General features: G+C 40.4%; 6 protein-coding genes across 7 annotated transcripts; 4 read left to right on the top strand and 2 right to left on the bottom strand.

Moving 5' to 3' along the window:
* Positions 1-3,652: 3,652 nt before the first annotated feature.
* On the bottom strand, positions 3,653-9,818 carry ccne1 (cyclin E1). The gene is made up of 12 exons (XM_043244818.1): positions 9,453-9,818; positions 8,920-8,973; positions 8,678-8,765; positions 8,532-8,594; positions 7,578-7,741; positions 7,148-7,283; positions 6,190-6,336; positions 5,942-6,037; positions 5,701-5,835; positions 4,912-5,023; positions 4,644-4,801; positions 3,653-4,416 (listed from the first exon to the last, which is right to left on the bottom strand). The coding sequence occupies exons 2-12, from the start codon at positions 8,934-8,936 to the stop codon at positions 4,300-4,302; spliced, it is 1,233 nt and encodes a 410-aa protein (XP_043100753.1). The 5' UTR covers positions 8,937-8,973; positions 9,453-9,818; the 3' UTR covers positions 3,653-4,299.
* Positions 9,819-9,943: 125 nt separating this feature from the next.
* On the top strand, positions 9,944-14,049 carry zgc:162297 (uncharacterized protein LOC555865 homolog). Of its 2 annotated transcripts, XM_043244820.1 has the most exons (7): positions 9,944-10,398; positions 10,476-10,558; positions 11,551-11,731; positions 11,824-11,901; positions 11,947-11,974; positions 12,109-12,236; positions 13,812-14,049. In XM_043244820.1, the coding sequence occupies exons 1-7, from the start codon at positions 10,170-10,172 to the stop codon at positions 14,000-14,002; spliced, it is 918 nt and encodes a 305-aa protein (XP_043100755.1). In that variant the 5' UTR covers positions 9,944-10,169; the 3' UTR covers positions 14,003-14,049. The 2 variants fall into 2 exon arrangements, with proteins under 2 accessions (XP_043100755.1, XP_043100754.1); XM_043244819.1 differs by having other exon boundaries at positions 11,824-11,974.
* si:ch211-260e23.9 lies at positions 14,039-17,311 on the bottom strand. Its single transcript, XM_043244821.1, has 4 exons — positions 17,183-17,311; positions 15,843-16,001; positions 15,369-15,504; positions 14,039-14,876 (listed from the first exon to the last, which is right to left on the bottom strand). Exons 2-4 carry the CDS (start codon positions 15,970-15,972, stop codon positions 14,648-14,650), a joined length of 495 nt encoding a protein of 164 aa, XP_043100756.1. The 5' UTR covers positions 15,973-16,001; positions 17,183-17,311; the 3' UTR covers positions 14,039-14,647.
* A 142-nt stretch (positions 17,312-17,453) lies between these two features.
* Positions 17,454-19,071, top strand: si:ch211-260e23.8 (protein C19orf12 homolog). The gene is made up of 3 exons (XM_043244822.1): positions 17,454-17,839; positions 18,247-18,424; positions 18,708-19,071. Exons 2-3 carry the CDS (start codon positions 18,265-18,267, stop codon positions 18,971-18,973), a joined length of 426 nt encoding a protein of 141 aa, XP_043100757.1. The 5' UTR covers positions 17,454-17,839; positions 18,247-18,264; the 3' UTR covers positions 18,974-19,071.
* A 268-nt stretch (positions 19,072-19,339) lies between these two features.
* Positions 19,340-20,592, top strand: zgc:101715 (Protein C19orf12 homolog-like). Its single transcript, XM_043243534.1, has 3 exons — positions 19,340-19,440; positions 19,594-19,771; positions 19,877-20,592. Exons 2-3 carry the CDS (start codon positions 19,612-19,614, stop codon positions 20,140-20,142), a joined length of 426 nt encoding a protein of 141 aa, XP_043099469.1. The 5' UTR covers positions 19,340-19,440; positions 19,594-19,611; the 3' UTR covers positions 20,143-20,592.
* Positions 20,593-21,813: 1,221 nt separating this feature from the next.
* Positions 21,814-24,272, top strand: si:ch211-260e23.7 (protein C19orf12 homolog). Its single transcript, XM_043245401.1, has 3 exons — positions 21,814-21,991; positions 22,202-22,380; positions 22,789-24,272. The coding sequence occupies exons 2-3, from the start codon at positions 22,221-22,223 to the stop codon at positions 23,055-23,057; spliced, it is 429 nt and encodes a 142-aa protein (XP_043101336.1). The 5' UTR covers positions 21,814-21,991; positions 22,202-22,220; the 3' UTR covers positions 23,058-24,272.
* The last annotated feature ends 387 nt before the right edge of the window (positions 24,273-24,659 follow it).

Raw genomic sequence — 24,659 nt, 5'->3', positions numbered from 1 at the left:
ATAGATAGATAGATAGATACAGGGATTGGACAATGAAACTGAAACACTGGTCAATTTAGTGTTGGAGGTTTCATGGTTACATCTGACCAAAATATTGCAATGCACACAACATTATGAGTTCAAAATAGGGCGAATGGTTGGTGCACGTCTTGCTGGCGCATGTGTATCGAAAAAACATAAAACCACAGCTGCCCAGCTCACTGCAGAATTAAATATGCACCTCAACTCTCCTGTTTCCGTCAGGAGCTCCACAGGGTCAATATACATAGCCGGGCTGCTGTAGCCAAACCTTTGGTCACTCATGCCAATGCCAAACGTTAGTTTCAGTGGTGCCAGCAGCTAAAATCTTGGGCTGTGGACAATATGAAACATGTATTGTTCTCTGATGAGTCCACCTTCACTTTCTTTCCCATATCCGGGAGAGTTACGGTGTGGAGAAGAACCAAAGAAGTGTACCACCCAGACTGTTGCGTGCACAGAGTGAAGCACGGAGGTGGATCAGTGATGGTTTGGGCTGCAATATCATGGCATTCCCTAGACCCAGTACTTGTGCTAGATGGTCCAACTGCCAAGGACCACCAAACCATTCTTGAGGGCCATGTGCACCCACTGGTTCAAACATTGTATCCTGGTGCCGTGTATCAGAATGATAATGCACCAATACACACAGCAAGACTGGGGACATAGTGGTTTGATGAACATGAAGTCGAACATCTCCCATGGCCTTCACAGTCACCAGGTCTAAATATTATTGAGCCACTTTGGGGTGTTTTGGAGGAGCGAACCAGGAACCCTTTTCCTCCACCAGCATCATAGTGACCTGGCCACTGTGCAGGACTTGTATCTGTCTTTCCCAAGACGAACTGATGCTGCATTGGCCAAAAAAAAGGAGGCCCTACACCATACCAATGAATTATTTTGGTCTAAAACCAGCTGTTTCAGCATCATTGTGTGTGTAAAAAAATATATATATATAGGATTATCATCAAAAAGACCCACTTAATCATGTTTTTCCTTTTATTATAACACTATTGCATTAAAACAAAACACAATCACTTCTACCCCATTAGTTGAACTGTTCTCAGTGAAAATGAGACAATAAAGATTACATTTTCTCATTTGAACTGAAGAAAAGTTATGCGAATATAGCTTTTTAGCCCCCGCCACCTCTATGAACCATAGGGGGCTTTTGATGAAGATGGCTCGCTAACAACCCGAGAAAAGCACGTTTATTTTGCCTAAAACTGAGTCATCTAAATGAATTATCTAAAACAATTTACTCCCCACCCCGTGTCGTACAGGAGACAGAACAGCACAACACAAACTCATTAATGCATGTAGGCTGATTATACATTTCAACCCTGACAGCACCTGAACTACTCAATTAACAATTACAAACAAGCAATTCACTCAAGGACTGGAAAGCTGACCCTATTGTTAGTCTGAAAAGAAGCTCGTTCTTGTATCTTCTACACTACTGAAGTGGAGTGACTTTCACACATTTTAAGAATTTTAAACAAGCTAAGAGTTACCTACCAACCAAAGATGTAACTAACATCATTTTAACTCATTCAAAATATTATCCATTATGTGCTGTGCATTACTGTATGTATTGTATCCACATAATACTAGTAACAGTATATATTATTCATTTAGTAAATCAATCATATCGCACTGCTTCTACATTGTAATTATTTTACTGTTTTTACTCGGTGTACTTTGTGGTACTGTAGTCTGGTTACGACATTTGTCACTGTTGTTTCCGTTATTAATAATTATGCTTGTATATTTATTTTAATCCACTGTATCCATTGCCATGTGATGTGCTAAAATGGCAATGTTGATATCGACAACATATACATGGTTGCAAATGTATGTAAATATAAGTGTTCAGTGTCTTAGCTGTAACATGGAGTCCAGTACTGGAGACAGTGAAATTATATACATTATATATGCATTTTTATATAATATATAAATAAAAGTAAATGTCAGTGTTTATAGTCTTTGTGGTAACATAAGCTTCAAATTTCCATTTCGGTTTTAAATACCAACTGCGACCACAAAACAGCTCTGAAAACGGCACGCCACTAAGGACCAAATAGCTTTAAACATTCTTCATCCCAAAAACACAATGCAATACAATCAGCACTAAAAGCAGTTCTCATGTGTTTTAACCAGAACTTTGAGAACTCTTTATTGGATGGCGTCACGGTAGTCACGGCATTATGAATATTAGTGGCAGACAGGGGACACAGATCTCTGACTAGGTGTGACTTTTGGCGATGGTGGCTGGGAGATCATCCAATGGGCACCTGCTGCTGCTGCCACCAGCGTCTGTGCGGAGAGAACAAAAGGGGCCATTGAGCACATAACAGCTGTTGCGCTGTTGCCTGCCTGAGGGCCCCCGGCCCCCAGGGTCTGTCTGCTGGGGGAAGACCCCTCCTCCTCTTCAGCGTTGACCTCCATACAGCTCTTTTAAGAGCCTGCGTGGTAGCCATCCTGCTGCCACATTGTTAAATACAGACCAGTGACGTGGGACTCCATTCACCGTCAACCTGAGGAAGGTTAAAAGAGCTTAGCGTGAGAGACACAAAGCTGCTAGGAGTTGATGGTTCGGGTCGAGAAGCTTTCATGTACCTCATCTCCAAATCCCTTTAGTTATCAACTGCTCAATCTGCCATTGAACATGAGGTTTTTTTTGTAATTACCTCGGACTGCATTGTAGGATACACAATGGTCCATGTTTGAGAATAGCGCGTATTGAAACAACGTATGCATGTAATGTTTCGTTAAAACAATGCAAAGCGTATTCCGCAGTTTGCCATCTTCAATAACCGAAATAATAAAGCCAAAACCAAAATTGCCTTAAGCAGATTCCAGTCACCAGCACAGCACCCAAACACTGCCAGACCAAGGCAGCAGAGCGATTGTCAGTGTGCTATGTAATGAATTACCCTTGTCTCAGCAGCAGCTGTTGAGGAGCTCACAGACCTCAAGTCCAGCCTTCTGATCGTGACAGACAAAGCATCACACTGACATCTAGTGGATCATGTCCTAGGTCTCTCCGTAACACTCGTTCTCAAACTGCAAGCAGAGGGCACTGTGTATGTAGATGCACGAGCGAGACAGCCATTACAGACCCGGTTCACCATTTTGTGACGTTTCATAGATCTCATACGTGATGCTGCACTTCAGTGCATCTGCTATTTTTGACTAGTGTTGACAAAAAAAGCCTGCAAGTATGCATTGGTTTTTTTTGTTTTCTTTAAATCAAGCTGCATGGCTTGCTCTTTAATAACCAGATCAACTTAGATACAGGCTGTTCATAATTCAATCATTCCAGTTGTGTTAACAGCCAAATTAGGCCGCTTCTTTACATCTGTACGTCAAATTAAACATGCTTGAGAGTTTTCGCATTCAAGTTAAATGTAGCATTATTTGGGAAAAAGTAGGTGCCTACTAAATTATATATTTTTTTAAGGTGAGTGTTAATGAGTTTGGTTTAAATTCTACAGTTTTTTGCTAAATTTAAAACGATTACACGTTTCATAGAAGTACGTTATTGCAAATAAAGACATCAATAAGAAATGAATACACTTGGCATTACAAAACGTTAGTAGCAATTCATATAAATTAAGAAACATCAGCTTGGTATATGTAAAAACTGTCTGCGACAGTGGCTTTATTTAGAGATATGATATAGAGAAATGTAGCAGCATCTTGTTTAAAAGAAAAAAAAAAAAAAAAAAAAAAAAAACAAGCCTATAAAAAGAGAATGGTCAAATTTGGTTACAAACACTTGGGAGGCAACCAGAGGAAAATCTTAAATATAAAATCAGAGTCCTAGCTTCTGAAGCTGGTGATTTCTCTGGTCCTTTCTGGCATTGGAGACTCAAGTCCCCATGACAACCTGTCAGGATTTTGCTGGTCCAAATGGCAACCTGAGCCACAGAAACCCATGCCCATATTTGTGTGGGGATCTCTATGGTCATCTTTCCATCTGCTCCAGTCCCACCCTCTTTTAGCAGCAATCAGAGCCAGCAGCAGCTCTGAGATTTTGGCAGGTAGTCTACATTTATAAACTTAAAAAAAAAAAAAAAAAAAAAAAAAAACCTTTGGACCATTCAAAAAAATAATAATAATAAAAATAAAATTATTTAAGCAGCGCAAGACTTTTTGGTCCCGAGTCTTACGCAGATGCATGTTAATCGATGCTTGGTTTCAAGCTGTAATGCCATTGATTTGTTGATTTTCATTCAAATTCATCAGAGTCGTGTCCTATTCCATACATGAATGAAGTCAGGAGACTGTGCTCTCGGGCTTCTCGCTGCTGGGTGGTGGTGTAAGCACTCCAGAGGGAACTGGAGACCTCTGACTGCTCTCAATGTCCACTAGCTGATACGAGTGCACCCTTCCCTGAAAAATAAGACAAGAAACAAAAAACACTTTAGGCCAGAGGAAGTGAAAGAAACAAATGCTGCGGCTGGGGAAAATTTATGCAAAATTTTGTAGTAAGAACAAGATATATGCTACCGTTTAAGCCCAAATTAAGTTTGTACATGGATAGACAAATTTTAAGTGACACACACACAGATTAAACTACAAATTCAAAACACAGTAATACAAACTATAAGTAATCTCACCAGCCATTCCAAATAAGGTACGTGGGTCTGGATGTTGTGCATATCATCTGCCGCTATTCCTTTGAATGTCTTGAGGGCTGAGCTGCCAGCTTCACGGATTGACATGGCGAAAGGGACCATCCATCTCACACACTCCTCCAAGTCACACCACTTCAGCCCTGAAACCAAAGCAATTAAAAAGGTCACTTCCAATTCATTAAGTCAACTGTGATGCAAATGCTCAAATAGAGTAGTTAAGTTTACACACACACAAAAAAAAAAATCATACCTGAAACTTTCATTACTAGCTCTAGAGAAGAGAAGTGGAAAAGCGCAGAAGCTGCAAGAAGGCCATAAGAAAACTCCAGACTTCTTACATCCAGTATACACAGATCCAAAAGCTATTTAAAAACAAACAAACAAACAAAGAATAAGTAAATCATAAAAGAAAGACATCCACAACAAGGTTATAGACAAGTCTGGTTTTGTTTTACACATTTTTGCTGTCGGTTAGAAAGAGAAACCAAACAATGCTCTTGGAGTTTCAGTGCGTAACTTACAATTTTTCAGTATTTTCAATTCCAACTCTAGTAAAGTAATAGTAACTTTTACTTAATGGCTGGGGTTAACCTCTTTTAAAAAGCAATTTATAAGAGTTCTGCTGTCAAAAGGGTTACCCAAGAAGAAATGTCTATTTTCCTCACCCTCGTGCCAATCCTGTATTACTTGATTCAACATATCTTCCACAAAAGAGCACAAGTAACACAGGTTTGCGACATCCATTGTACAGACAAAACCATTCCTCAAAACCGCTTTCATGTTTCAGTCAGTCATACAGGTCTTGAATTACATGAGGGCGAGTAAACTACATTTTTTCCCAAGCACATTTTAGTGCAGCTCTACAGATGGACTCGGTGCATTCGTATACTGCAAGCAGCTTTGAGAAAACTAAAACCAGTAGCCTGCGTAACCACTCACACAACATGTGCAGAACATAAATTTAATTGAACCAGATCCTTCGTGGTAAATATAGTCACACCATATTGTGATTTTAATGTGATTAATTGTGCCATCTTACTTCTGCAATCTGCACAAATGTAGCCTGCGGGTACTGGGCCATGAGAACTTCAGCGGTCTCCTTTAGATAGGCCATCTGCATGTAGATGTTGAGCCAAGACACTGGGGTTAAAGGACTCAGACTCCAATTCAACTCCTGAAGAACAACAAACGGTGTGAAGAGCAGTCCAATGCATCACAACAGCAGCGGGGCTGCAGGTTTAAGCACAGTACTGAGATTAGATGATGATCTGATGATATACCTTCATGATGATAATCTCCATGCTAAGAATGTCATCCTCTGTGCAGGCCCCATCAGTAACGTAAGCAAACTGATGCACCTTAGGAGGGTAAATTTCCTTTGGGGGAAGAAAAATAAAAAAAATTTAAAAAAGTTCAGTTACATGTCAAGCGTGCAATATTCATTTAAAATGCAAAATTTCCACAATGATATTACAGTATTTGTCAAAAAGTTCAGGCTGAAATGAGAGCTTCTATAAGAAAAACGCACCTCCATTTTGGCAGCGATGAAGAGACAGGAGATGCCTATAAGCTGTAGTGTTGTTTTGAGAACATTGTCTTGTGTGGCCATGAAGCGGTCAAAGTAATCCTGACCCAAGTAAAACGTCTCTCGGTGTAATTTGTATACCTCACAAACCTGAAAGAACAGCAGATGTCAATGAATGACAAAAAGTCACAACACACACACACACTTCCACCCTTGAATGCAACATGAACTCTAGTGCTGTTTGACACTTTTATTCAGTGAAGTTTGTGAAATTTGACAGAGCGTTGCATGCCGTTACGACAGGCCTTTATGCAAAGGAACCATTTATGGCAGGATGCAAGATCAGTGCAAGCCATGATACATGTATCTGAAAAGTCATGGCAAAAATTCTTAGTGTGACTACATGTACCATATAACCTTTATTTATCACTTCTAATAGCGCAGATTTATTCTTGAATAAAGACAGAAAAAAACTAGAACTACCAGACACCGCAGTAACGGACTTGTGTGAGGCTTAATTCTGCCTTCATGTGCCACTGGAAACTTCCTACTTCCCCACAAGTTTTAATTAGCCTACAAGTTTGTCATGTTCAAGTTTTTATTAGAAATATCAAATCATGGTGGACGGCCATATTCGTTCCCGTTTCTTGAGCAAAGACAAAAACATATTTATCGAATATTCAACTTATTGATATTTATGGAAGATATTATAATATCAATTCCTGGACAGCACAAAGACTGCAAGGATGTTCTTGTTGGGCGTGTGTTGATCAGGCATGCCGTCAAACGGATGGAGCGTTTGCATCAAAAGAGAAGTGTACTTTGGGCTGCACTTGGAGTTAGAAAAGGCTGTCGCCACCAAGTTCTGTAAACAAACTTTGAGACTGAAAAAAACGGTGTCCCCACCCCTCTTAATGAGATTAGAGTAAGACGTGTGAACGGTTAAACAACGATTACGAACCTCCATTAGCCAGTCCAGCAGAATCGCTCTCATTTTGGATTGAAGATTTGGATGTCTCTCCATAACCTGTGTATCTCGCAGGTAGAGTTTGTCTTTTCTGAGCAGGTTGTTCCACACGTCATCTTTGCTTGCCCAGCTTTGCGAAACAACAATATCGACAGTTAATGAATGTAATGTGCCAAAACACAACTGAATCACCCACTGATAAGAAAAGCAACATTATCTAAAGTGATTAAAACTCCAAGTGGGCCAAAGATCAATGCTGATGTTGACCCCTAGAATGTTAACTTCGGCATTTAACACCATGCACATCACAGGAGAGTCATTAAGACCGTATTAAAAGCATCTACCCAGACAAGATATTTTGCTGGCAAAAATTGACACGTCAACGCAACATAGCTAATAGTTCAAAACGTCATAAATCTCTCACCAGAGTGGGGGCAGAGGGGTGGACCGCGTAGGGGTGATGAAAATGTTTTCCGATGCATACTGTGTGAATCCCACGCTGCCAACCGCAACCGGTTCCTCGACTTCATCAGGTGTGGGGATCCGCCTGCATGGGCTTGTGTAACCTGTGTCGGGATTCCAGCAGGCCTGTGCAGAAAACAAGAGGACAGAAGAACGAAAAAAAAAAAAAAAAAAAAAAAAGGGGTAAGCGCTTTAACGGATATAAACAAATACGACAGCCCGCCCTCTGCAACTAGGACAGGCTTCAAAGGCATTTTGAAAAAGGACCTTCCATGACACAAAAACGGCTTGCCGTGTAAACTCAAGCAGTAATACTAACCCTAACCACTCACAATAAAAAGGTGGTTGTTGATAACTACGTTATGTAGGGCTTTGACCAGCACAGGCAGTCGATAAACTTGACACTGATGTTGACAAAATGTTAAAAAAAAAGAAAAAGACATTTGTAGACCGGTCTGCCTCAGCAGTTTGCCAAAAACATCAAAACAGGCAGATATTGTTCACGGGTACCAAAAATGAACTCCAGTGTGACACTTCAGTTTTTAAACTGTGAAAGATCGTAAGGCAAGACGCAAGTACCTAAACGTGTATTACTTGACAAAAGCTGTTCTAGATTTCATTCGTTCCCTTAAAATCTTAAAACTTAAAAAGGCAACTCTACCTCGCTCCACCCAAGAACACATTCTCCACAACATTATGGCTTTCGTATTAGGTTCAAAATCTATGTATACAGTCACCACAGACTCTGAATACGTTCAGAACATTTTATACACAAATCTCATTAAATATCACTTTGAAATCTACAGAAGACATTGAAATAAGAGAAATCAGTTTAAGGTCACTGATACGCCATGCCTGGTGAGGCCTATGGACACACACACACACACACACACACACAGTCATGACTCAATCATACCTGGGATGCACATGGTTTCTTTCTTGTCATCTCTGCGATCTCTTCATCTGGATCCTGCAAATGCTGTAAATGAAAAATAAAACAATCAGAGACTTAATCTTTCAAAGTTCAGCATGCAAGTAAAAGTTTAAGAACGGTGTCCTTACAATAGCCACGTCTGCTTTTCTCTTCCTGGGACGCACTGAAATAGCTGTGGGAGCTTCATCTGTAACGTTGACCTGCTCTGTTCGTAGCCTGAATCGAAAAAAAGAACCCCGATATCGTTACATTTCCACATTGGCCTGAAACTCCGTGGAAGTCACCGACTGGGCTAACTCGCTGCTGCAACTTTTCCATGCAGCACCGAGGGGTCGAAATCGCCTTAAAAAGACACGAAACCGAAACTTACACTTTCTTGCTTGGCATGATATCCCCGCGTGTGACCTTCTTGAGTGTCGAGAGCCTATAATACAAAAATGTTACTTTATAAAAATGTCCGATTTGTGTCGTTTAATCCCAACCCCCCTCGCGTTGAGGCTTCACAAAGCGCTTTGGGCGCGGGGAAGTGGAGCTGGGCGCAATGTTCAAGAAGTTAAAACTACACAAAAAACACAACGAATCGCTTCAAAACCCCAGATACGTGCACTTCACAGTCTACGTTTTTAAATCGGCCCCGCTGCATGCCCATATTTATATATCGTTTGTATTAAAACTGCACGTTTGCTTGGCTCTACCCATGGGAGTCAGAAAATGGCCGAGCCAATCATTATTCCTCATTTCATTGAACCCGCTCTCCGAGCAGTTTAAAGTAAGAAACCGAAGTCTGTTCAATCCGAGATTCCCAAACTTGCTTCCCCGGACCCTTTGAACGCATCTCACATGTTCCATCTCACTTTTACCGATCTTTAACGATAACTCCGAGATTGTGCAGCGCGCGTGTACCTTATTGCGATGCTCTCCGAAAATGCCTTCTCTCCGCGGATGTCCTCGAAAGCAAAAGTTAGGATGGCGTTACACAAGGCATTATTTAGTAAAACCGCTCTAATAATCTGTTAACGGGCAGCATATGGCTAAGATGCGCCGTGTTCCGCAGTCCGCTCGCTCTGAGCTGGCGCCAGTAATTTTGCGCCTTGTCTTATAACCCGCCAGCAGTCGTTAAAAGGGGCCGTCAACGCGGGTCATTTAAAATCCCCGCTCTGCTACAAAGACAGCGAAGCCCTGCGATCGGTACCTCCGGGGGACCGACACCGACACCGAGCGAGCGCGGGAAATCCCGACGTTGCACTTCAAATATTTAATGTAAAAAAAAAACAAAGTTTAGAAACGTGAACATTTTGCCGGCAAAATGAGGCGTGTGTTTGGTGACGTCGCGCCGGGGGCGGGGTTGAGGTAGCGGAAGTGCGTCGAGCACATGGCTAGCAGGCTGAAGAAGTAAACAATCGGAGAGTTCGGGTTAAACAGTTGGGTTTTATCGCGTTTTTGTGTTAGCAACATATAAAACGCGACGTTTTAGCTGTGTCGAGTTGGCCGTTTGAGATGTCAAGCGCTGTCGGGACGGTATAGCGCATTTTCTGGACCTGTTGCTGCTGTTGGGTTAAGCAGGACAATCAGTTTGAGCACATTGACTGGCGCCCCCTTAGAAATACACTATATACTGCAATGTACCGCAACGTTTTAAATATATTATTGAGTGTTCGTACAACGCTGTGTAGCTCGGGTGTTGTCATTAGATTCGCGCTCACTATCGCTAATATAACCTTTGGCCAGTCACGTGACCATCAAAACGCACACATCTGGGTTTTGCTCGCTGAAGAAATGAAGTTTTTCAATCTTTTCGGACGCTTAAAATCAAATGTCATAGGCATGATTCACGTCGGAGCCTTGCCGGGTAACTAACGCATTTATGTCACCAGCGCAAACCTAAACGAGGAGAAACACTGAACTCTTAATTTATTTATTTCGCAGGAACCCCCTTGAACCGCGCGACTATCTCTGAGATCACAGAGGCGGCGTGTCGAGAGGCGGAAATTTACCACCAAGCAGGCCTTGTATGTGTTCAGTATAGGTGAACATATAAGTACAGCCTATCGCGAGTCATCGGAGAATTATCGCGCTTTGTCACATTCGTTATATTTGATTGCCTTTGAAGTATTAGGGCGCTTGATTCGTGAACGACTCCTTTGAATATATTCAATCACTAAGCGGTGTCGGTTCTTGGCATCGGTTCAAACGATTCATGAGCTGGTGAGATTCGGTTCTAGCGGTTCTCGAGTCATCTGACTCATTGAACACAGAATCATCCTCCGCATGTCCGAATTGTAATGAGCCAAGAACACAGAAACATTTGATAGTGAATGTAGGATTGGAAACGTTGCTTAAGTCGCATAATCATTACAGTTGTTAGTTATTAATTAATGTTGTAATTATATTGAGAATAAGTCCAAACCAAGGTTACTTTATAACGACAACAGGAACAATAGCGTTGAATAAAATCTTTCGAACAAAATGTAAAAACTATTTTCGTTCAACTAACGAAGGAGAAAAACATTGACAGTCAATCATAATCCACTTAACGAACTTAAGCAGTAAGACGAGCAATAAGCAATCGATATACTATCGCTGGTCTAAACATAAATTATCGACATATATCGTGTTAAAATGAACATGAAATTGCATTAATTTTATTCATCTAATACAAAAAATGACATGCTTTGTTGAATAGTTGTAGTAAAAACTTTTCAATCGGTTCTTTGAAACGAGCTGTTCAAAAGAACCGATTGGTGGAAACGAGTAAGAAAAGGCTTTGAATAACTCTTCTCTTATAGTCAGTACGGGTGCCTGCAAGGCTCATACCTAGCGTTTCTTATTAGATATATATATATATATATATATATTTTTTTTTTTTTCAAACGTGACTGAACGAAATGACACAAAAATAGTCTTGTTTATAAAGATAAAGATTTTTACTTGTGTCAGTTGTGTTTCTGGCCAGTGTGCTCAGAGTGTGATTGCTAATTTCACTCAATCCCGTCTATGGCAGGATGGGCTGATCATTGAAAACATGCATGATATTCCGTACACCCTCGAGGTGGGTCCAGAAGTGTGTGCATCCATGACAGCTGTGTGTGCAGCAGTCAGGGGCCTGTATCCATCTTGGCCAGTTGGTGTTCAGATTCTCTCTGCTGCAAACCAATCAGCGTTGGCCGTTGCCCTGGCCTCAGGTGTCCGCATGACAGTACAAGCCATCCCGAATGCCATTTCAAACCCAAGTATTCTCTGACGAGACACTTAACGAACATTAACTTCTCCGCAGGGCTGGATTTCCTCCGCGCAGAGGGGTTTGTGTTCTCACACGTCGCAGATGAAGGCCTGCTAAACGCTTGTGCTGGAGAGCTGCTGCGCTACCGCAGGCGCATTGGAGCAGAGCATATTCAGATCTTTACGGACATCAAGAAGAAGCACAGGTATGATCAGATACGAGCGTGTCATGTGCAACTGGCTGGCCGCAGAGCTCTAAAGGAGGCACAGCGCAGTGGTTTCTGTGTTATTGTGTCACAAGATTGCGTCGCATGAGTTATATTGAAAACCGCCATTGCAGTGCTCATGCCCTAACCTCAGATGTGAGCATAGCTGAGACGGCCCGAGCGGCTGAGTTCTTCCTCTCTGACGGAGTCATCGTCACGGGGACTGCCACTGGAGCGCAGGCTGATCCCGAGGAACTGACAGGTGAGCCTGGCAGCCGAATGTCTTGATGCACTTTAATTTCTTTTACTGTGGAGTGTGGTATTTTTATGTTACATACTACACCTTCTTCATTATATCATTACATAGACGGTCATGCTTACCAGTATGTCCTCTTATAATACTCTATGCAGAGCATTTAAAAGGTTGTTTAATGTTTTTGAAAGACAACTATAATGCCCACCTAGGCTGCATTTACTTAATCCAAAATAATAATATGTGTGTAATAATATTCAGTGTTATTACAATTTAAAATATCTTTCTATTAATGTATTTAAAGTTTTCTCTGATGAATTTTTAGCTGTCATTTCTCCAGTCTTCAGTGTCACACAGACTTTCAGAATTGTTTCTAATACACTGATTGGTGCTCAAGAAACCTTTCTTCTTATTATCAGTGTTGGAAACAAATAAATAGGAAGTTCGAAAGGAGCGCTTATTTTGAACAGAAATCTTCTGTATCATGTATTGTAATGCTATGTGTCTTTTTGTAGTTTAACTTTGCATTTGATGTATTTGGGCATACTGTGGCCATTCTAGTACGCTGTGCACGTTTCTGTTAGACAACTTTGATCTGCCACAGTACAAACCTGCAGCTTCCAAACGTCTCACAAAACAAAATCAAACTAGCTCTATTGCCAGTTTAGAAATGTACTGATGCATGATTTGCCAGTATCTCTTATTGTGACCGGTTTATCATACAAAAATGTTTTTTAATGAGTTCTAAGCAACGTGTACAGTGCCATACAAGGGCTTTCATGTGACCGGCATGATTCCTGAGTTGACAGGACTTTTTAGTCCTTTTGCTTTTCTATGTTCTCTTACACTCCAACACTACCTTTTTCTACTTTTAAACTAGAAGATCGTGTGACACAAAAGACTTCAAAATTCAACTTTGCCACGCTAAAAATATTCAAATAGAAGACAGTAGTTTCAAATTGGGCGTAATTGTTTTTAATATTACTTGTCAAACAAATACAGCCCTGGTGAGCAAAGCTGTCTAGCTTTAACACTAATGCACTTTTGTGATAGACTCAGTGTTCAGTCCCATTCAGAGGTGAACCTGCTTATTTAGAGGTTAATCCACGTCTAATATCTAATGGAGCCCATCAGCCAGGTGCGCAAGTCCTTAAAAACAGTGGTGTCCTTCGGGCAGAAAGGATGCCACATGTCTCCCGCCCCCGGCCGGCTTCCTGCCCTCCCTCCTCAAAACTAGTGGCCTTGTACGGGCTAACATAGACACTAGCGCTGCCAGCTATTTTAAATCCCACTTCCAGATGGCTGGTGATCATGGAAGGCTGTAAACATAGGCATGAAAACCAGGCCCATACTAGTCTGCCACTGCCCTGCTGCCTACTTTGGACTTGTGCCTATTGCCTCCCTTAGTTCTGATCCATTGGACTGGGGAAGCTGTCAGATGGAGGATGAGTCACAGTCTGCCAGAATCCTCATTACAATGAAGGAACAACATGTTTTTGTATTTTTATGCACGCGTGCAGCAGAAAGATGTTCTCACACCCGTGTTTTTGCTGACCTGTTTTCTGAGCCCTGTTTGTGTAACAGAGGTGACCCAGTCTGTCCGGATCCCCGTTCTCATCGGCTCCGGGGTGACCCATGATAATGTGGAGCACTACCTTCAGGCAAGCGCCATGATCATTGGCTCCCATTTCAAGAAAGGAGGTTACTGGGCAAACGGTGTGGAAACCGAGAGAGTCAAAAGGTTCATGGGGAAGATGCACGGACTTCGGGAGTGACCATTGCAATTCAGATTGGACGTGAAATAAACAGCGTGAAGATAAAATATTTATTTTTCACTTTTTAAAAGGTTTTATCAAATGCATTCTTAAAGATAAAAATAAAGCAACGCCAAAAAGTCATTTAAATATACAAAGTCAAATAACAGTCGTAACGGTATAAATCACTGGCGGTAAATCACAGCATATTGCTTTGTCATGTAAGTAACATTAAGATAGACTTTCACCTTAATATTTGATGTAAAAAATGCATTGCCTTGTACAGTACAGTTTATTTTAGACTTCAACACTGAATATTTTTTCTCTCACTTAATATGCATGCACCAGTCACAGCTAAGCTAAAAACGAAGCATACAAACATTACACTTAAAAAAAAACAAAACCTTAAAATCCTAGACTATTAATGCAGCTCACTTGCAGTTTTGTAACACATGCTTTTCAGAGTTATTTCAGTGTCGGACCATAAGTGAGACTTCATCCCTAAGATAATAACACGCTGCATTTATCAAAACGTTCTCCTTAATCCTTACAAGTCTCACAGGGGAATGGTTTCGTGGCACGATTTGCAAGCATACCCCTTTAAAACAGCTATTCACTTTATCACGATGCCGGTTGTTTAGTGGTTTCAGACGCGATTGATTTTTCTCAGTAGTTGTAGAGGCGCTGAGTGGGCTGTTTGAAGAAGCCGTAGCGGCGCTCTGAAGGTGAATGGCGCGTTCTTGCGAGGTTCTGCCTGTTGAGGGCACCACGGGTCAGCTTTCTGTGCTCATTATAGACTCTGGCACGCTGCACTGAGAGCAGAATGGTGCTGCAGGGCAAGGGGCTGCCCCATGCAGCTAACCGCCAAGAAACGTGACGTCTGATTGGCACAGGCCTAAAGGGGTGCATTGACAAATCACAAGCCAACATAACCACAGTTACAACATGCACATATAGGTTACATGTCAGTGTGACATCAACGGATTTGTTTTCTTCATATTATTTGGGTATAACTCTTTTCATTAAATAAAAAAAAAACATGATTGATCAGTTATTTATTTTTTGTATATATATATATATATATATATAAAATTACAAATAAAAATCGGACAGTGTCATATGGTGTGACATCTAAAATGTAAAAAACTTCTATTTTCAATTTTAGAGATGTTTTTAGAGTTGTATTTTTTTCCTTTACATTTTTGCTGTCACGCTATAGGATGTTAAGCACGGATTAAGCACGAGACTTATTTTAAAAACACAAATCTTACCTCCAAACATGTTAACAAATATAGTTTATAAACGTGATATTTTTAGCTATTTAAATACTGAATGTTAGCGCTCAAACCGATCCTCACTAGAAAGCTGTAATTGTTGTTATATGTACCTAGGCATGTCCTCTGTGTCTTCATCTGAGCCAGGGTCTTCCTGATCATGTCTCATTTGGTACACGGACATGCTGGGGTGTTCGATCAACAGGTTCTCAAGAACGTTTGAGTCAGAGGAACCAAGTGACTGATTCTCTGCACGGGAAACACAAATGCCTTTATTTCAGTAGCGTTACTCGAGTGGGTATGCTGTACAATTCAGACTAGTTTTCACACAGACGTGTTTGCCGCGAGGAAGATAACTAGTTTTAAGTTTTAGACTGTAAAGAAAAACAAATATATGCAATAAACCAGTCGGACACATTAAGACTAAATAATTAAGGTTGTTTCTCTTGTATAATCACAATAAATAATATACTGTAAAACAGGTTAGAAATGAAAGTAATGACACTCTAAGCATGCATACATCAATATGCTCAAGAAAAAAACGGTCACCTTTCATCAATAATTGAAAAGTACACATAACAGCTCACCGTGTATCTTTATAATAACCCATTCTCCATCATCAAACTCAAGGAGGTTTGCAGAGTTCTCCGTTTCTTCCGCGACACCGACGTCTTTCTCTTCTCTTCCCACCAGCTGTGCGAGGATTCTGCTGATCATTTTCTCTTATGGCTTCGTCAGACCGCTATCTGTCAAAAAAAATATCAATAAAGAGTTATGTCGCCCTCTAGTGGAAATTACCCCCGATGCAATATTTTCTTTGCGCATTGAAATGAGCATATGTTGCACGCGAGCGTCTTTGCTTCTGTTGGAGCTTGTTGATGGAGAGTAGCGTGCGGCGTGCTTCAGGTCTCACATCGGTCACATCAGACACCGCAGACAGTTTTGCGTAATGTAAGGTCATGTTCTGCTGGCTCGGTACGACTAATGCACTTGGCACGTATCAGCTGGTCGAACGGAGACATGGCGTTCCCTTCCACAGATCACTTATTTTTAACATCGTCTGGAATTCCTTTCTAAATCAAGGCTTCATGTATGAATCCGCATCAGATCGTCAATACTCCTGTGCAGATCAGATACGTGCAGGCATGTCACCCTGCTCTGCTAAAGGCAAGAACTAAAGTTATTTTGCAAACTCGATTCTACGAGCCCATTTTTACAGGTTTGAATGGCATCCAACTTACAAAAGGCAACACACTTTTACAAATCAGGTGACTTACACCATCACGACACCACGTGAGACCCTTTTGAATAAAGTTTATATGAAAAAAAAATCAAAGGAAATGCTGATCCATTGACTGTATTTTTATTAATATTATTATTATTATTTTGTATTTTTACACGAGTTCACGATGTTTATGGGCCGTTTTTAAATCCTCAGTCAGAAATAAACACTGTTATGTTTATTAATAATACCCTAAAATTATCCGCAACACACGTCAGTGAAGTGGGACAGGAAGGAGCGATCAGCTGGAGCCCTGACCATCTAAAGAATCTAGACTTGTTTACAGTCGAGCGCTGACTGTACGTTTCTTCATATCTATTCAAATTACTCTATTATAGTTTAACTCTAAATTTAAGGATAGTTAAATAGGCGGATTATTGAAGAAGCGAACGACATTAATGACATAAACTGCTTTTGCTTTTGTCTGTCTATTGTCCTTCAGAAAGTTTCGATAGTGCAGTGTTTAAAAAATGTTTGAATCTTTAATTTAAAAAAACAATCAGCGCGATTTAACTGCACAGATCATTGTAACTTTCTCGAGAAAGCAAAAACAAAAACATTCGCGGGTTACTTTAAACTACACGGAAATTCGACATTTCAGAAAGATTGGGTGAAAAGCGTTAATAACGTTTAAGATTCGCCTACCTCATTAGCTGTCGGAAAAGTAGTTTTGCAGCTCGAATGCTTCTGTTTTATCTTTATTGTGTCGCAGGCGCTTCTGTCGGTGTACAGTCTGGACTTGTTTATGTACCCGAGGCTCCTCCCCCTCGTTCTTGACTGTACTCCGCCTGACGTCCACAAGCTCCGCCCCACGGGGCGGGGCGTCAGGGCTACCCGCGCACGCGGGTCTTCTTGTTTACACGCTGAACGTCTCATAGGTGTTCACAGGTGTCTTGAACAACACTAAACAAAACGTTGATTCATTCACAGATTTATTCCTGCCCGCTCACCCGTCGAACTGAACGGTCACGGGCACTTTATGATAAACAAATAACTTAGTATCTCCTAATAATTACATCTTAAAATGAATTAATCTCGGATGATTATCTAGAACAGGGTCGTAGATGCATGGACTAATCTAAATGCCTAATATGAATTACGAGCTTGAAATGGGTTGTGTGTCACGTTCATATTAATATTGTCACAAATTAAGTGAGGGGGGCTGGGGGTCTACCAGTCACTGGACTCTACATCAGATGAACAGACTGCGGAAGTGTCTGAATGTGCTTGAGCAATCCCACACTGATTTCACCCAGAGTGACTGGAACAGGCGTCCGCTAGCTCCTCTTGGAAGAAGAAAAAGTAAGCTTTTTAAAAATCTGTAACATATATATATATATATATATATATATATATATATATATATATATATATATATATATATATATATATATATATATATATATGTTTGTTTTAAGCTTATAGCCTAGATTTGAGTTATTCTAACAAGTTTCTGAAAAGTTTATTGGCTTATTACTGGTTTTTCCATTGTTTGCTTGCAAAACAGTGAAACCTAAACGAAGGCTGTATTACTGCGAGCGATTAAAAATGAGCATATCATGAAATGGTCTGTAATTTTCTGAGATGTCGCATGTGAATGGGCGACCCGTTGATTAAAGTGCTTCATTTGTGTCCGCATATCAACGTGCCTTTCTGTGCTTCTCATTTGCGTGTAAAAGGGCAAATGACCCATTAGCGTTTATTTCCAGGTTTCTCTTGACATCACAATGAGCAGTCGAGTGGATGATGTTATGCAGCTTTGCTGTGAGGTCTCGGCCAGCAGGAAGATGAAAGCCGCCGTGAAGGGCTCTGGAAAGGGAGCTGCAGCGGCCGGCGGAGCTGCTTTCGTAGGGGGAATGGTGGGAGGCCCGGCCGGAATAGCTGTTGGTAAGATCATGCCTCGGTTTTCCATGCAATCAACGAACTTTCATCTACTTTCATCACAGGGCTGTGTTATAATATCATCTTTAATGGCCTGGTGCAGTATTACCCAAATGTTTTTTTGCCTTCAAGTAAGCTAAAATTTAGAAAATACTTTATACTTCATAGCCTTAATAGTTAGAAGATCCGTTTTATACGCTTTTGTTTGAGCATATGGTTATTGGGAAGCTTATGAACAAAGCTAATTAATCATATTCTGTGCATCTCATAATATATCGTTTTATTCTAGGCGGTGCTTTGGGAGGTCTCTTGGGAACTTGGATGACCGGTGGCCAGTTCGAACCTCTTCCCGAGATCATCAAGGAATTGCCTCCAAGATATAAGGAGAAACTTTACTCTGATGTCATGGGCGCTCTGGGCGCGCTGGACTGGACAGACGTGGCTGGCCTCATCGTTCTGGTCATGGGCAGTGCTACTCTGCAGGAGCAAGTGCTTGCTGCTATATTCACTTACGCCACGAAAGAGCTCAAGGCTGAAGTAGAGTATGGAAACTGACCTCTAGAGGGTTGATGTCACACACGTTCATGTAATGTGTTTCTGTTTCTCTGATCAAATAAAAAAAAACCCTGCAGAACGCAGGTTATCACAACGAAGCAGGTTAAGTCTGCGTGTTTTTTTCTTCGTTAAAACCTCTGATGTAGTGCAAACCAAACTTCCTTAAACATGTCATATTTAATTAGCTCATATATGGACAGAGAGAAATGACATGCGAGTTTTAAAATGGTATAGGTCTAGGCCTGTTTTAAATCCTTAGCTCTATTTGTCACGGACATAACATTTTATTCTGGATGGTAGTTTATCACGCATATCTACGAAGTATATCTTAGTGGTTACAGTGTCATTAACACACGGAGAGAATCGCTGAGCACAGCACGGAAGTGCACGTCCATACATGCTCATGAATATGAGACCGAAAGTAACTTTAACTTGATAAGAACTGCTTCTAGTTCAGCGACACTCAGGTAAGAACTGTGCAAATGCCCGACATATTTAGGTATAGGCCGTAGGATCGCATAGGTCACGGCGCTTGGACTACAACCAGCGCCAGTGCCTCAAAACAAACAGGACGATTAAAGAAATGTCGTCGTGTGTCGTTTCTCGCTGTTTATCACCAGGTTTCGCAACGCTTCAAAATGGCAAATCGAAAAAACGATATAATGGCACTTTGCTGTGAAATCTCCTCAAATAAGAAGATAAAAGCAGCGTTTAAGAGCTCGGCGAAAGGAGCCGCGGTCGCCGGAGGGACCGCTTTTGTCGGAGGGCTGCTCGGTGGTCCGGCCGGTATAGCTGTCGGTACGTTTGCGCCTCGTTTTCCTTTAATCCGCGTCTTTTGGTTCAGTTCACTTGTTAGCCGCTAGATGTTGCTATAGCATTGTTTTATTGATTTATCGCTCACAGGTGCCGCTCTGGGAGGTGCTCTGGGAGGATGGATGACCAGCGGTCAGTTCAGGCCTCTTCCCGAGATCCTCATGGAAATGGCTCCTGCACAACAGGAGCAACTGTACTCGGATGTCATGGCCATAGTGGGTACACTGAACTGGACCGATGTCGCTCAGCTGATCGCTAAAGTTAACGGGAACGCCACTCTGCACGAGCAGGTCCTGGGTGCCATACTCAGTTATACTAAAAACCAACTCAAGGCTGATGTGCAGTATGAAGACTGACCGCTGGAGAATAAGCGAAACGTAGGATTTATCTCTTTAATGCATTCATTTCTCTTCAACTGGGGGATACTTTCATTTAAATGTCGATTTTGTAGTTTTTAGAAGTTTTTATGATATTTTTATTTATTTTTTTATGATTCCGAATGACAGGGCATTTAAGGCTGACTACTAGTAATTATATTTATGTCAACACTGGTTTATTTGTTAAAGAACTAGTTTCCATGTTCGACGAAGAGCTAAGAACATGGAGCAACTACTTTGCAATCATATCATGCGCGAGTTTGCAATAAATCACTGATGGGCCTTCGTGTTTAGGCTGCAAATCTGAAAAATAGGTTTACGTGAACAAAAGCACACCATCTCTTCATTCATACTGTGGATGCAAAATGTGTAGGCTAATGTAGGTGTCACTGTATATTGAGGCGAATGCATAAAGAAAAGAAACATGAAGTGTGACTGTGTAAATGTGTCTTTTTATCCCAAGTCAAAAATGTGCCCTACAAGTTCAAAATACGAAAGTCAAGAAAAAAAGTTATTGTTCCACTAAAAACACTATATATCTTTGTATACACACACACACAAACATCAATGATTATATATAAATATATATATATATATATATATATATATATATATATATATATATATATATATATATATATAAAATATAAGGCACTGTTATTTTCATTTATTTTCTTTTAATCTAAAAAAGATTGCATGGGTGAAAACACTTTGTTGATGCCAGAGGGTCGATGAGTTTTGGCAAACTGGTTCAAGCTGAAAGAAGAGCAACAATTCGAGCTGAAGACAAAAAAAACTAATTGTTTGTTTGAACTGAGGTAGCCTAATACAGAAGAGTAAAGCAGATGGGCTACAGCAGAAGAAGACCCCAAAAACATATTTTTTTATTTTATATTTTACGGTGTAACTGATGCCACAAAGAATAAAGTCAGTTCTGAAAGCAAAGGAGGGTCCTTCGTTAGAAGATGGGGCCGGAAGTTGCCATGGGATTACACTTAGAGATAATAATGCAAGTGAAAATGTTAGAAATGTTTTGTAATAGGCCTTTATTTACCCAGTTGGGTAACAGTTTATTTTAAAGTGCCCATAATACAGAATAATTACCTAGTAACTACAGCTATTGTACTAAATTAATATAACTTCATATAAGTTATGAAACAGATTGTACTTAGTTTGTAATTATGTAGATGCTACTGTTACATTAGAATTTCTGAATATTACACAAGCACAGGTGTATAAAGTGTATCAAGATGGTCTTTAAGTGTACTTCATGTGTATCTACTGTACAACTTATCTAGCTTAGTTTGATTTTAAATATTAGACAGCTTGAATACATGTAACACCTGTATAATTGCATTAAAATGACAGAATATTATTCAGGCAAGAGCGACCTAAAATAAAGTGCATCAAGTTAGTACTTAAGCGTAAGTTGCTGTGTTACACACTCGGTGTGTTACATATGTGTAACACTAGCTGCCCTGCAAACTGTCCCATAACTTGATGATAAGTACATCTTATGTCATGTAAGTACAATAGCTACTACTAAGTACCAAATCAGGTAATTACTCTGTATCATGACGCCTTGAAATAAAGTGTTACCTGTAGAGTTAAAAGCAAAAAAAAGATTTAGGGCGCTGTTTCTATTTCGTCCAACAGGTGGGCCTATCGGGAAAAGTAGCCCACAGCAGAGACCGTTTCCATTTCCTTTACATTACATTTACGCGATGCTCCGACATAAACTAAAGGCTTTATTAAAGCGTGACACGAATTAAAGGAAGCGCGATGCACTGACTCCTCAAACCCAAAGTAACTTCAACGAAAGAAAGAGGTAGGCTAAAGGCTAACTTCTCACAGGCTAATATCGTTTAATAAACGAAACTAAACATCGTCAAATGCACACATCCTGCGCGGCCCAACGCGCTTGGTTAGTTTTAGTTAAAAGCTGCTGGTCTGACAGAAAGCGACCGGTCTGCGATGCCGTTAAATCTTCACACGTTCGAGAAAAGTCAGCACTTTGATTCATGTTTCTCCTCCTCAGGCGGTCTTTGAACAGCACGATGAGCCGTCGACTAGAAGATGTAATGGCTCTGTGCTGTAAGATATCAGAGGACGGGAGGATTCAAGCAGCTGTACAGAACTCAGCCAAAGGAGCCGCCGCAGCGGGCGGGGGGGCTTTTTTAGAGGGGCTGCTCGGAGGTCCGCCCGGTATATTTATTGGTACGTACGTGTTCGGTTTCTTTTCGTTTACAAACTTTGACCCGCTTTACTTTTTAACCGCAGAGTGGCGCTGTAATATAAAAAAAAATCTCTGAAGACGTTATTTTATTATAATTATGTATGTATTATTGTAAAAATGCAAAGCAAATAACTAGCTAACTAAATAAATGTTTTTTTTTTTTTTTATTGGCATACATAGTTCCATGAAAAAACTTTAACACAAAGTTTTTTTTTTGTAGTGGAAAAACATCGAGAAACATTCTTCATTCTTCGTTTCGCAAAGGCTAATGTTTAGAAAACACGAAACAGTCAATATTATAGAAAGAAATAATGAGTGATAATTGTGGACGGTTTGTTAAGTGAACCTGGTGCATCTCGTCCTGCTTGCTCTCCCTTTGTCACATGCAGGTGGTGCTTTGGGTGGTGCCGTTGGGTGGTGGATGACTAGTGACAAATTCCTTCCTCTTCATCAAATCATAATGGAGATGCCTCCGCAACAGAAGAGGAAACTGTACTCTGAGGTCATGGCTGTCTTGGGCAATCTGGATTGGGTCGATCTGGCTCAACTCATTTTTTTAGTGACGGGTAATTCCTCTCTACAGATGCGAGTCCTTTCTACTTTAATCTCTTTTGCCACAAAAGAGCTTGGAGCCAAAGTGGAGTATGGGCAAAAATAGCATGTTCATTTCACCTTCTTAGTCTAAGGCAAGTTTGACTAGGGCCTATCTAAAGAGCTTTTTTATTGTAGTTTCTGAAAAATGTGTTTTTATTTTTAATTTTCAGCTCCTTTTCCAACACTTCAGTTTCAATTCAGCTGACCAGAGCGAGATTTTCACTGTAAACCTCGATGCTTAACATATGTAAATTTTAAAAATATGCAAAAAAAAACAAACAAATGAAACCTAAATCAATCCTTTAGAAAAACACGCGTGATCAAGATCAGCTCGATGGATAGTTAAAGGGACAGCGCACTGCAAAAAGTGTACAATAGCTTTTGAATTGAAAAAAAGCGTTGTTTGTTCATATTCAGGTAAATTTTAAAACATAGGAGAGGATATAGTTAGGAAATGATGTCCTGAATCAGAATCATTGTGTTTTTATGGCTGGAATGCAGTACACAGATTTGAAAATATTAGATATCATTCACTTAATAGCCGCCGAAGAAAACTGACCATTACACACTACAAGGCTTTAAGTCGTTCCGATCACAACAAACTCAAAATATCGAATGTGTTTGATATTCTCCAACCGGATCGTGACATGATTAACGGCGTAATTTCATAACATGCAGGAATAATCCACTAACATGTGCACCGCATGCTATTTTTTTATGTTTACCTGGTACCTTATTGTCAGGGTGAGGTTTAAAGAGAAGGAGCGCTCGACGAGAATATAAAGTTAACGAGATCGGACAAACAGAAGTGAATCACACAGGGAATAAATACACAAAGCAGTTGACTAAATTAACAAGACACAGGTGAAGACAATGATACAATTAACAGGAAGGGAAGGTAGGGCACACAGAGCACCTGGTACAAGACAAAAAACAACCAGTGTGTGACACTTAGATGCACTGCTGTTTAAAACTTTAGGATTGGTAAGGTTTTAACTGTATCCCCTTTTCATAAAAGTCTGTAATGCTGTATTTATTGGATCAAAAAGAACGTATTGTGAACTATTATGAACATTTTTGTATACAATTTAAAATGCCATTTGTTTATTTAGATGTCATTTATTTAAGCAGCTATTCCTCCAGTCTTCAGTGTCACATGATTCTTAAAAATATATATATATTTTTATCAACCATTAAAACAGTTGCTTAATAGTTTTGCGGGAAAACATGATGATCAATGTAATGCACCATCGCTGAATAAAAGCATCAGTATCTTTTATGAAATGTTTGGTTTTGTTGTGCAGATTGAGACCGCAGGTTGTTAACGTAGACTATCTTTTTCATATCACGGGGGACTGCATAGGCCACAAAAAACAGAATCATCATAATTTGAGCTCGGTTATGTTGTAGCATACTGACGATATTTCTTCTTGAGCATGGAAGAAACGAAGGGTGTTTTTGTGTTTAGAAAATACTAAAAGAAAGAAAAAGTCTAATGACGATTTTAGTTTTAGTTTTCTCCTCATCACATTTTTTTGTCGCTGGCCAATAAAACCACAGTGCCTCACTCTTTCTGTACTTCGCTCTTCGGTTCGCGATGGAGTGCGGTTCCTGTGGTTTGATGGAGAGCAGACATTTTTTACTTAGAACAGCCTACGCTGAAACC

This window comes from Puntigrus tetrazona, chromosome 7 (assembly GCF_018831695.1).
Source record: "Puntigrus tetrazona isolate hp1 chromosome 7, ASM1883169v1, whole genome shotgun sequence".
NCBI classification, from domain to species: Eukaryota; Metazoa; Chordata; class Actinopteri; order Cypriniformes; family Cyprinidae; genus Puntigrus; species Puntigrus tetrazona.
This window is presented reverse-complemented; position numbering and strand designations above follow the sequence as displayed.